This window comes from Azolla caroliniana, unplaced genomic scaffold (assembly GCF_043228905.1).
Source record: "Azolla caroliniana isolate FFs.n. ecotype wild unplaced genomic scaffold, voAzoCaro1.0.p SCAF_3, whole genome shotgun sequence".
NCBI lineage: Eukaryota > Viridiplantae > Streptophyta > Polypodiopsida > Salviniales > Salviniaceae > Azolla > Azolla caroliniana.
Genome location: NW_028230438.1, coordinates 10,069,178 through 10,081,327, shown reverse-complemented (window position 1 = coordinate 10,081,327; position 12,150 = coordinate 10,069,178). Strand labels below are relative to the sequence as shown.

General features: G+C 39.6%; 2 protein-coding genes across 3 annotated transcripts; both read right to left on the bottom strand.

Annotated features, from left to right (window-relative positions):
- Window positions 1–2,672: 2,672 nt before the first annotated feature.
- LOC147866215 (uncharacterized) lies at window positions 2,673–5,017 on the bottom strand. Its single transcript, XM_087316586.1, has 3 exons — window positions 4,688–5,017; window positions 3,131–3,226; window positions 2,673–3,040 (listed from the first exon to the last, which is right to left on the bottom strand). Exons 1-3 carry the CDS (start codon window positions 4,940–4,942, stop codon window positions 2,858–2,860), a joined length of 534 nt encoding a protein of 177 aa, XP_087172712.1. The 5' UTR covers window positions 4,943–5,017; the 3' UTR covers window positions 2,673–2,857.
- Window positions 5,018–8,237: 3,220 nt separating this feature from the next.
- LOC147866214 (transcription factor MYBS3-like) lies at window positions 8,238–11,687 on the bottom strand. Of its 2 annotated transcripts, none has more exons than XM_087316585.1 (3): window positions 11,144–11,687; window positions 9,414–9,622; window positions 8,238–9,019 (listed from the first exon to the last, which is right to left on the bottom strand). In XM_087316585.1, exons 1-3 carry the CDS (start codon window positions 11,622–11,624, stop codon window positions 8,396–8,398), a joined length of 1,314 nt encoding a protein of 437 aa, XP_087172711.1. In that variant the 5' UTR covers window positions 11,625–11,687; the 3' UTR covers window positions 8,238–8,395. The 2 variants fall into 2 exon arrangements, with proteins under 2 accessions (XP_087172711.1, XP_087172710.1); XM_087316584.1 differs by having other exon boundaries at window positions 9,414–9,625; window positions 11,144–11,686.
- Window positions 11,688–12,150: the final 463 nt, after the last annotated feature.

The following is a 12,150-nucleotide window of genomic DNA, read 5'->3' as shown; positions in this document are numbered from 1 at the left end:
AGATGCAATGCAGGCCATACTACTGAAGTGCACATTGCCGGATAACTGGGAGAACCTGGTGGTTACTCTCAGCGCCTCCTGTCAAGAAGAGAACTTGTCTCTACAAGCGGTAAAGACAAGTAATTTGAATGAGGAGACGAGGAGGAAGGACAAGGGAGTCTTGTCCTAGTCAGAGTTGAACGTGACTCAACATACCAGAAGAGGAAGAAACGGGCAAAGGAGTCCACCAAGGAGAGAAAAGTCTCAAGCCAGGTTGAAGTCCAGATGTAAACTGACATGCTTTTACTGTAGTAAACCTGAAGATTTCCAGAAGGATTGCTGACACATGAAGAAAGACAAAGGTGTCGATAATAATATCGAACCCAGGAAGATTCCTGATGAGAAGAACACTTCCACCATTGCTACGAGCTCAATGAAGAACTTACATTCATCACTGAACAAGCAAGTGCAAATCTTGCAAGTGAAGAATGCACTTGGGTGATCGACTGCAGTGCATCTTTCCATATAACTCCGTCAAGAGAGTACTTGTCGACTTACATAGCCGGTGACCATGGTTATGTAAAGATGGGTGACAGTGGCAGTGCAAGATAGCTAGAATCGGAAGTGTCTGCCTGACCATGTCAACAGGGTGTCGACTGACTCTGAAGGATGTTCAACACGTCGTCGATATCAGATTGAATTTGATATCGACTGGAGGACTGGACAACGAAGGCTACAATGGTAGTTATCGGAATGGCAAGTGGAAGTTTTGTTGAGGAAATCTTATAGTGGCCCGAGCACAGAAAGAAGGCACATTGTATATGATGCAAGCCCGATTGTGCAAGTCGGAAGTGAATGTGGCAGCCGACTCGGCAGGACAGATATGGCATAAGAGGCTAGGCCACATGAGTGAGAAGGGTCTGCATCTGTTAGCTGACTGAGAAGAACAGAAGTGCCATTGGATGTGTGTTATGTAGATGCTCCGCCGCATCAGGGTGGACAGTACTTTGTGACGTTCATTGATGACTATAGTCAAAAGACATGGGCCTTCGTACTGAGGTTGAAGGATCACGTATTGTCGTTCTTCAAGGAATTCCAGGCAAGAACCGAGCGAGAGTCGGGTCAAAAGTTGAAGCTTGTTCGAACTGACAATGGTGGTGAATATAAAGGGCAGTTCGAGGAATACTACAAGGCCCAAGGTATTTGAATTGAATACACAGTGCCGAAGACCCCTAAGTTGAACAGGCTTGTAGAGAGGATGAATTGAACAATCATGGAGAGAGTAAGGAGCATGCTCTCTCATGCTAAACCACCGAAATCGTATTGGCCTGAGGCGATGTATACAATTGTTTATCTGATCAACAGGTCTCTCTCCGTACCGTTGAAAGGTGATGTCCCACAAAGAGTGTGGACAGGAAAGGATGTTTCCTACCAACACCTGAGGGTGTTCGAATGCTTAGTATATATGCATGTGTCTAAGGATTAGAGGTTGAAGCCCGACAATAAGTTGAAACCATGCATATTCATGGGATACTCGGAAGATGAGTTTGGCTATAGGCTATGGGACCTAGTCGACAAAAAGGTGGTGAGAAGTCGGGATGTAGTCTTCTTGGAAGACAAGATGATTGAGGATTGGAAGCAACAGAAGTTGGAATCGACTCCCCAGTTGACTCCCACTATCATCGACTTAAGGCCAAGTGAACTGACACAATCAGTTGTTCGGCAACAGCCAGTCGGTGATAGAGGATGAACTCATCTCATTGCATAAAGTAAACACTAAATAAGATCCAACGTATGATCTCCTAAGTGCCTCTCAAAGGCACAATATCAAAACTTTTTCCAACTAGTGGAAGTGATGACTTAAAAAAAGCTTCTTCACTATTTAAGTCGGAGGTTGGGTATAAAGGTCCAAGAACTCTCTGTTGGTACATTTATAGAAGCCCTTTCACACTATAGCCCTCTTGGGAGGTTCTAGGAAATCTCTAAGTCACTTTGCCAATGTGAACTACCTCAAGTGCCCTAACATTACATTCTAATAACAAAATATAAAACTCACCAAAAAAGGGCACCAAAACCCTCCACATAACCCCCTCCCTTCCATAAGTTTTATTTGCACTTCAACCATTTCCTCTCTTGTCACACCTACCTCAAGTCCATTACACATTGTGCTAACAAAATTACCTTGTTGGCATCCTCAATATACAACTCAAGAATTGAAGTGAGAGATTGGCCGTAGAATGCAGTTTGAAGTTCCCTTATATACAATAGGTTGTTAGTCACAATGGCTTACTCATCTACCATAACAAATGCACCTTCCTTTTTGCTGATCAATGTGTAAAGGTTTTTGGCACTTGTTTACACCAATAGAGTTATCACAAGGCATCACCACTAGAGACATTAATATAATATACATACATGCACTAGCACAAGCACAAGCACAAGCAAACTGAAAGAACGAGATTCAATTCATAACTTCTTTAGAACTTGGACAAAGTTTTGCCAAGAGAATATTAGAAGAAATGCATATACAAGGGAGAAACTTCAGGAAATGTCAAAATGGAAAAGAAAGAGACAAATTTATGCATTCTAAAGAAATGTTTCAATAGCCTCCAATTTAATGTGCCCTCTTTAAGCTTTAAGGCTGGCAATTACAAAACCAAGAAAATTCTCAATACAACAAAAATGCAAGCATATAAAAAAGGAAAAATTATGGCTTCAATGCATTAAATCTCTCTAGTCAAGATTAAAATTCATGTGTACCCATGAAATCAGACAATGCAATAATGGTTTTTGCATTTAGCAACCCTTGCTCTTGAAGTGCCTTTTTCATGGCTTCAATGAATTAAATTGCTCCCAAGATGGATTAAAATGGGACAAATCATGGCTTCAATGCGTTGAACTGCTCCCAATCGCGATTAAGATGTGCACGCACCCACCAAATTGCACAACACAACGGTTTTTCAGTTGGTAGCCCTTGCTCTTCAAGGGCCTTTTTCATACCATCAACTGGTTGAGGTGGTGTGAACACGCCAGAATATGTTGACGCATACTCATGTAAAACCTAAATATACATAAAAAATGGAAACGTAGCGATATGAAGCTTGATATGTCATAAGTTAATTTTGTTTGATACATGTGTGTGCGGGTGTACCTTAGCACATGTATCTGCTATCCTCCCTCTTGAATCCAAAAGAGTTTCATATTTCCCTAGCTCATTGAAAAGGTCCTCCCTGAACTTAGAAGCCTCCTGTTTTACAAGATTAGTTGAAAATCTTCAGTCACATAAAAGAGAATTGGCAGATTCCTTGTTAACATCTAAAAGTCATAAATTTGAGCGAACCCAAGTTTAAATATTTGCCATGGAACTCGATGTCCTGTCCAATATATATGGTATTTCATTTCCCATAGATGTAGATGATCTATCTCTATTTTCTGTATTGGGGGTATATCTAATGGTCAGCCATATTTTGACCAACCCAAGCTTTGGGGCTTCAAAACTTTCTCTAATACAAGCTATACCAGAGTGATAAAGCCATGTATCCAAGAAAATTTGTAGTTCCAAGCGTTGGAAGAATTGCATACCTAGCAACAAATCCAATTTATACAACGAATGCACGTTCTAGCAGACACATTCTTATCCAATTTATACAATGAATTCTCCATGGGCTTCCCATTATCATTAATACACACACACATACTCTCTCTCTCTCTCTCTCTCTCAGTAGAGATAACCTGATGGGCCAATTCTATAACTTATTTTAATGGGATAAGAGTAGGATAATTGGGAAACTAGCTAGCGTAAGAATTGAGAAAACCCACAAGGACCTATGACATATGGAAACACATGATCTGAGCTGAGAGCCTCGGGTGATGAGCTATATATAAAGGGGACTAGACACCCTCTTCATTACGACATCTTAGAGGTGTTGTTGAGTCTCTATTGGTAAGGCTGAGCTCTCTTCATTGAATCAGTTATTTTACAACCAAGGTATGACATAAGTTAATATTCAGTGGGTATGAGATGCCAATGGTATTTTATGTTCGTCTCATGTCCTTCCCTCGAGGATGGATCGATATGCTTGAGCACCCTTAATCCATTCTCCTCCTTAATCTCTTATTCTTTTGCTCATCATTAGTTCAATCTGCAAAACTCTCTTGTGCACATCTGGGTTCAAATCTCACTATATGCAGTACATTACCAGATGCTACAGGAAAATGTATGGGAGAAGAGTCGACACAATCATTTGTTCTTCTTACTTTGTTCTTCTTACGCATCTTCATCATCAATATCCAATTCATCTGGCAATCATTGGCAACATATATATACCTACCAAGCTTTTCTATTCTAGGTTTTAACCTATATATGTTGGCTATATATATAGGTCTTAACCTATCTATGCAATGGTATATATAGCTACCAGTTCTATCTCTTCTACACCGTAACCAGAATGTATATATAGGTTAAAAAATATGTGTGCATATAAGGTTTTATATGGCCAACATTCCTAAATCCCAAGATATCTGCACAATCGAGCAAGCGTCTACAAATTCTCGAGAGCCTCTCGATCGATTGGTTGTGACTTTGGAGAGGGTTCTGGGTTCATTCAATTGATCGATCAACAGACCGTAGTACGAATATCTCAATTTCTGACAAAAAAACAAATCAATCCAGAGAGAATGTAGAAACAAGAATTTTTGGTGTCTTTACCTGGAGAGCAAATTCAGATGAAGCAAAAACAACAACAGAGGAAGTGGGTGACCTGGCCACATTCAGGGCCTTCTTCCCCGTTGTCTTCATTCTCATGAACCCATTGTTTCTTGGTATACACACTACTGAGGAAGAAGAAGAAGAAGAAGAAGAAGAAGAAGAAGAATGGCGTGGAAGAGGAAGGAGGAGGGATGATTGTGGGCGATGGTTAAGTTGAGCTTTGCACACGCATGAGGCAGGTGTGAGAGTTGCCATCTCTGCTTCTCTGCTTCTACCCCTGCTCCTCCTTAAAACATCTAAAAGAGGTAAGCAATGGCTTCTTATCTTCTCTCTCTCTCTCTCTCTCAAAGGGTTCTTCTCCTCTCTCTCTCTCTCCTCTCTCTCTTCTCTGTCTCTCTGTCTCTGTCTCTCTCTATCCATGTTGTCCGGTTTCCCACTAGTGAGTGAGTAACTGGCCGTGAGGCATGCATGACTCTTGGGCGAAATCGCGCGACAGAACGAAAACCTTTGGTCGGCCCAGTCAAGTCAAGCATATTGGTCAAGCATCACTCGGGGTCAAGCCGGTCAAGCCGAATCTCGGCCCACCTCACTAGCCCCGATGGGTGCCCATCTCGACAATCCTATACCTTCTTCCCCCACATTGGTCATGTCCATAACTAGATATATACATATGATGTGTTGCCGAGGGGGCGAGTGTAACACATGTGATGTGTTGAGGGGTTCAATCATCGGAACCACAACACACCACCTCGACGGATTGAGGTGAGGGTCCCCTCGATGGGTAGAGAAGGTTCCCATTGTAACACTTCCACCATGTTCACCATCTTGACGGATTGAGGTGATGGCCTTCTCAACAGGTAGAGATGGCCCCGTGAGTCGTGGGCTTCTAAGTCTTCTCGATGGATGGAGAAAACATCCATGTCTCATATAGTGAACAAATCCGTTTCTAGGTTGGACAGAGGGTGGTTGGGCAGTATGTTCGGCAGGTCCTAATTCTACACTTTCCTTCGCGTAGTCGAGTAGTGTGGATACACAAGTTCAAGTCTAATCGGAGATACACCCTAGTCACAAAATTTTAGTGGTGTAACATGGAGGAGGGGGCTGAGTTTTTGAACTTGGGCATGAAGATACCTAGTCAGTAACAATAGAAAAGTCTACACATTACTTATCTTTTTGTCTTGTATTTCGCCACTCGAGGCTTAATATGGCCAACCCAATCCAAGAGTTCAGTTGCAATGTCCACAATGATTGCGTGTTTGTTTTAGAAAGCATTTTTAAATTCATGGAAAAAAATTGTTTGAAAATTATCCCTTCAGGTTTTCCTTTATTTTCCCGAATGCCCTCAAGCCCCCCCCCCCCCCCATTTCCCCGAACAACATAAACAAAGAAAGAGGAAATGTATTGACCATATAATTATGTGAGATGGTGGGGGAGCTCAACAACCTCATTTGGGGGGATTACGTGAAATTAAGGGCATTTGGGGAACTAAAGAGAAAATCAACAATATTTCAAAAGCTTTTCCTTTTTTATTCAATTTGGGTTCGAGAAACTTCAAGACTCGATTTATCTTACCTAAGTCTACTTTGATTCTTAATCTTTTTAGGATACCTGTCTTCTGAGCCCACACAATAACTTACAAGGTGAAGATTGCGACAAACACATGAGTATAAATGCAGTACAATATAGTTCAATCAATTAATCAATGTTGGGATGGACAGAAAATAGAACCAAATAAGCAAAATGAACCTCAAATAATTAAGCCTAAAGAAGAGAGAGCCCTTCATTTACGTTCCATTTGAAGGGGTGGGTTGGTTGCAATTTTATAACATTCATGCAAGACATGCAAAAATTGTGGCGCACTTGGTGAAAGAGATAATTAAACTATTAGAGAAAGAGTCCAACAAATTGAAGGTGGAATTCTTAATGTTGTGATCAAAAGCCAATATATGTACAAACAAGCATCAATTATCCACATTGACATCGGTAGTGCTTGTTTATTTATTCATATTACCTAATTATGTAAAAACCCTAGAGTTATATCCTAGATTAATCCATAAAATTATGTGGGTGAAGTTAACTATTAGTAAGATAGTCTATCCCAACGAACTTGTCTATTATTGATCTATCCTATTAGATGGATTTGATACCATATTAGGAATAGTTTGGTTTAATTCAAACAATGACCATACAAAGTGTAAGGTGGGATCTATTTCCTTTTTAGATTATCATAATTGAGACTCGAGAGAGTGTGCACGTTGGGTAGATGGAACCACGGAGAGGTTGGAAATTAATATAGTCAAAGAAAATGAGATCATGACAAGACTAAAGAAAGGACTTCAAATGGATCATTAACCATGAAATCGAGTTGGTACCAAGAAGCCAATCCTATGGAGGTGTATGTCTCAAGAGCCTTTGAACTCTAGAATAGTTGAAGTTACTTATCAAAGCAATACTTTCCTTTGGCTATTTATTAATATTTATATTATTAGAATCCTAATTTTTCAATGCATTAAATGACATTATTTTAATTTTTATATTACACCATTGTTTGATTGATTTATGAGAGAATATAATATATATAGAAATTTTGAGATTAATTAATGAACGATATTTCTTATTGTATGTTTGATTAATTAACAATAATTGGGTTATTGGTATTGAACTGGTTCTTGAAAGTTTATGTATGGGATTATCGAGTTTTATACTTTATGTTTCTGCTGGTTTTCATACTATTTAAAGAGACAACTAAGTTTTGCCATGAAGTAATGAGGATTACACTCTTTATGAGTGGTATTGAATCCTCTAAGGTGCAAACTGATATACAAATAAGTTTTGCCACAAAGTAATGAGGATTACACTCTTTATGAGTGGTATTGGATCCTCTAAGGTGCAAACTGATATCTAACCCACTCATATCATTTTGGGTTCCCATTCTACCCAAACTAAAATTTGGTGGGTCAAGCACTCTCCACATTAGGCTACTAACAAGTGGACCATAGGATTGATGTATGGATATGGTATTTTTGGCTGCACAATGGGCAGAGCAGGTAGTAGGAAGGGCTGTCCATCAACATCAATACTTGAAATAATAAGAGCTTGGCTAGTATTCTTACTACCTTGAAGGTTGGGATAAGGATGAGACAGTATGGGCTATTTCATGGGTATTTTTCTAACCACCAATCACTCAAGAGCATGGAATAAAGTTTAAACCCTTCTTATAATGCCTTCAAAATATACTATGGCCAACAAATTAGGCATGCTTCATTTCAAATTTAGGAAACAAAATATGATAAGTGTTTCCACCATTTATAATATGCTTCCTAGAATTTATGTCCATTGTTAGGTTTGCATTAAAAGCACCTTTTCCTTTCTACTGCTTATCAAAGAGATGCAACTGTCCATAAAAAAAATGATGTGACGGAATATCCCTTGCTCCCATGTCATCAAATAACTGAATAGACTTGAACTCTGAATCACTCACTCCCTGATTTATGTTTTACAACTCCCAGAAATAACTATTTGAAGCACCATGCACCAAAACAAAACTACATTTGAAAACAAGCACCCATGATTTTAATTATAGGCATCCCTGGGAGTATTCCACTTTTACACATAATACATTCTTAAATGAGACCACAACCTATGTACAATTGTGTCTCCTGTATATTTCAGTATCCCATCTTAAACCCCATTGCAAATAACACCTTATTATGGCACACTGATTGCATTTTGTAAACCCACTTGTTCATCAATCTCTCTGGTACTATTGGCTGTCGTTGTAGTGTGAAAGGCCGAATGCCTTGAACCTTCCTCTAAGAGCTGATACGACAATGGCGTTGGTGCCATCATCGGCCGAACAATATCCATGCCAAGATCTGATAATATCCGAGTGTTATCTAACTTCATGTTTGGCTGAACAACAACGGGTGTCGGCTTCACAATCTTGGTAGGTTCTTGAGACATGCCATTATTGGGCGATATTGGAGACCAAGGGAACTGAAATATCAGTGACTTATCAGATATCTCCTCTCTATCAGTGCTCTCTTCTGATACCATTGTATCTCCACCAAATGATCTGTGCAAGGAATGATTCTCACCCGTTTGATCCACCTCGTCAATAGTATCCATGTCACCAACTTTGCAAACATGTTTGATTGAATCCACAACCATGGGCCTGTGTTGAAGTGGAGGTTTACTAAATCGCCAAGAGAGCCGAGCTAACTCCCTGCCGTTGTCATTTCCATATTGAATGGTTTGTCCTAGACTAAGCTCTGGACAAGTGTCCACCTCATCAGGCTCTTCTAATAATGGTTCACTGAGAAACCTCGATACCTAAAATTCATAATTAAGTGAGAAATTATTGTAACTTTATTTTGAAAGGGCTCCTCGTTGATCCAGTCAGGCATAGCAATTAATAACAAGCATAATTGTTATTAATTTTATTTGAACGAAGGGTTTTCCTAATTCAGCCACTGAAACCTATTTCCAAACAATGCTAACTCTATATATTTACATAGTTCCTTCTCATACACAAAAGGTTAATACCATACATACATTTCTGTTTAAATATTTGAGTAATAAGGACACAACCTAGATATCAATAAAAAACTATAGCAGAATCAAATTCACACATCATAAATCCACACTCTTAAAACGAACTTATGATTAGGCATAAAAACAATGCAATCAAAAGAATGTGGTTATGATGAGGGTATGTACACATTACCGTATCGGCCGTGATATCGAAGAGACTGAATCTCCGTCTTTTTTTGTTGAGATTATTTCGTCTCAAGAAGTACTTCTGAGCATGGCTGGCAACCTGGGTAGGTGTTCTAGTCTTTACAAACTTCCGAGAAATGCCCCGCCAATCTCCCTTTCCTAACTTCTCAAGTCCAAGCAGAAAATCTCGATGCTCTTCCTCTGTCCATGGTACTCCTGCTATATTCCCAAGAAGAGCATGATGTTACAATTAAATCCAAAAGAGAGAAATTTCCTTTTCTCTTTCTCTCTGGCTTTTCGGTTGGTGGTTTAAACTATCATATCAAAGAGGGAATGAGCCTTTCTCTCCTTTCTTCTTTTTTCTTTCATGTAAGTCAAACATTTAATTTGTGATCCTTACCATTGAAGTTGATGAGCTACTATTGGTATACTGTCTAATCTCGACCATGGCATACGTAAACTTCGTTATGCTAAATTACATAGATGAAATTGCAGAATGTAGGGGGCTGAACACATGAACTTCTGGTCTTCACCAGATAAACCTTGCCATTATTGGATACAAAAACCCAGGATGAGTTGAAATAAGAACGTCAAGCGAATAGGGTATAAACAATAGATTATGCATAGAAAAACCTTACATACTACTCTAGAGTTGTGTGACAGCTACATGTCTTCCTCAGTATCTTCCACACCTATGGCAGTATAGAGACAAGCAAACAATGACCCCTGCCCCCAAGCCTTTCTATAGAATGGAATTAGCTCTACTGGTAATGTTTTTGGGTCCCATGGACATGAATGTTTTTGGAAACATATATTTTTGGACCTCCCAAGGACATAATTATGTGTATTCATTTTGCTATGTCATGTTGAAGAAGAGGGGGCCCAGTTAAAGATTCAAAACATAGTTGGGATGAATGTTCAGTTTCCAGGCAGATAAGGGCGGGCAGACACAATGTGGCCAGTCTCAATCATCATTTGTGTTATGATGATGACCGCTAACAAGAGTGGCTAGCTAGCAGAGATCCATAATGCTAGGGTAGCATAAGGTCACGCAGTGGAGTGAGGCCGGATGGCATGGAACACGGAGGCCTTGTCCTTCAGTGCTAAGACAGGTGAGTTACTAGACAGTGGCTATTGGCCATGTGGTTTGAACAACTTGCATTTTTAGATGTTCTTGTAGCTACAGATCCTTCAGGGTTAATTTCACTTTCACACAAACATGGACTTTTGGATCTATCTATCTATTTATCAATCAGTTCATATACAAATAAGTCTCCACCTACCTATCCATTCTTGTCTATTTTACTTAGGCTTTGTATCTATCTCATATCCATTTCATATGATTTGGAATCTATCTGTCCGTTTCGTACCTACTCATCTACTAATACATTAATAGACACTCGGTCTTCATATCTATCCATTCATATACAAACATATACCCAAATTTTGTATCTGTTTATCCATCTATATAAATATTAAACTTTGGATGCATCCACCCATTCATATATATATTTAGTTTATTACATCATCTATATACACTCATATCTATCGAGCTAAACATTCACATTACCTATCCATGTATTTATAACAACTCATTAATATAGCTTAGACTTTGTATCTATTTATGCATTCATCTATCTTATCCCTATCCATTCACATGCGTGGTGCATGTATATCTATTACCATTCATTCACATGTGTGCGTATAATAAGGCATTGACATAGACTTAATAATTACCTTTTCTACGTTGTCTCGAGCTACTGGTGGAGTGAACAAGATCATCAGAAGCATATCCTTCTAAGGACTCATCCACATCAGGAAGACAAGAAAGAGCAGGAGAAGGATATATTCCTTCTCTGACTCTTTCCTGGTCAGGTAATCCATAGTTACTCAGATTTCCCATGCTCACACTTTTCCTCATCTGTGTTGAAGAAGAAGAAGAAGAAGACGATGATGCTGACGAAATCGGAGAAGAATCTAAAACAGATACTCTAGAATCTAATGAAGAGAATCTGACACCAAAGAGCTTGAATCCTCCTCCTCCTCCTCCTCCTCCTCCTCCCTCTAATATCGACATTCCATTTCTTTCTTTTTCTTCATCTTCCTCCCCTGTTTCTTTGGCGAGGGTTCTTGGAGGATTTTCAGGAGATTCCTTCATTTCTAGACATGTCCGAGAATTATGACCATTGTGCCCACACTGAGAGCATCGCCGAGGCATGGCTTCGGGAGGAAAGAAAACCGTAAGGAATCTTGTCCTCCAAGATGGAAAAGAGATAATGCCTTTCGTGGACAGATTCGTAATATTATTATTGATTTCTGGTGGGCTCGAAAATGTCTGAAAGATAAAAGATGAAGCCGCCCTTCTCCTCCTCCTCCTCCTCCTCCTCCTCCTCTGCTGCGATGGTGATTATTGGCGATGAAGGATGATCCGACAGATCTGAAAGATACAGAGGACCGTTGGGGAACCCCTAATTTGGAAGGTTGGAGACAACACAGTCTACAGAGACAGAGATAATCTTCTTTCTTTCTTTCTCTTTGCTGCTACTGCCTGAATCCTGATCATCCACTCCGCCTCTCAGGAATGGATTGATGATGGATGGATGGATCGATCACACACACACACATAACATGTTACATAACATAACATAACATAACATAACATAACATATGTACATGGATTGATGATGCTTGTGTCTATTATGACACAAATCATAAAGAGGGCTGGCAAGGGAATCGCGGCCACA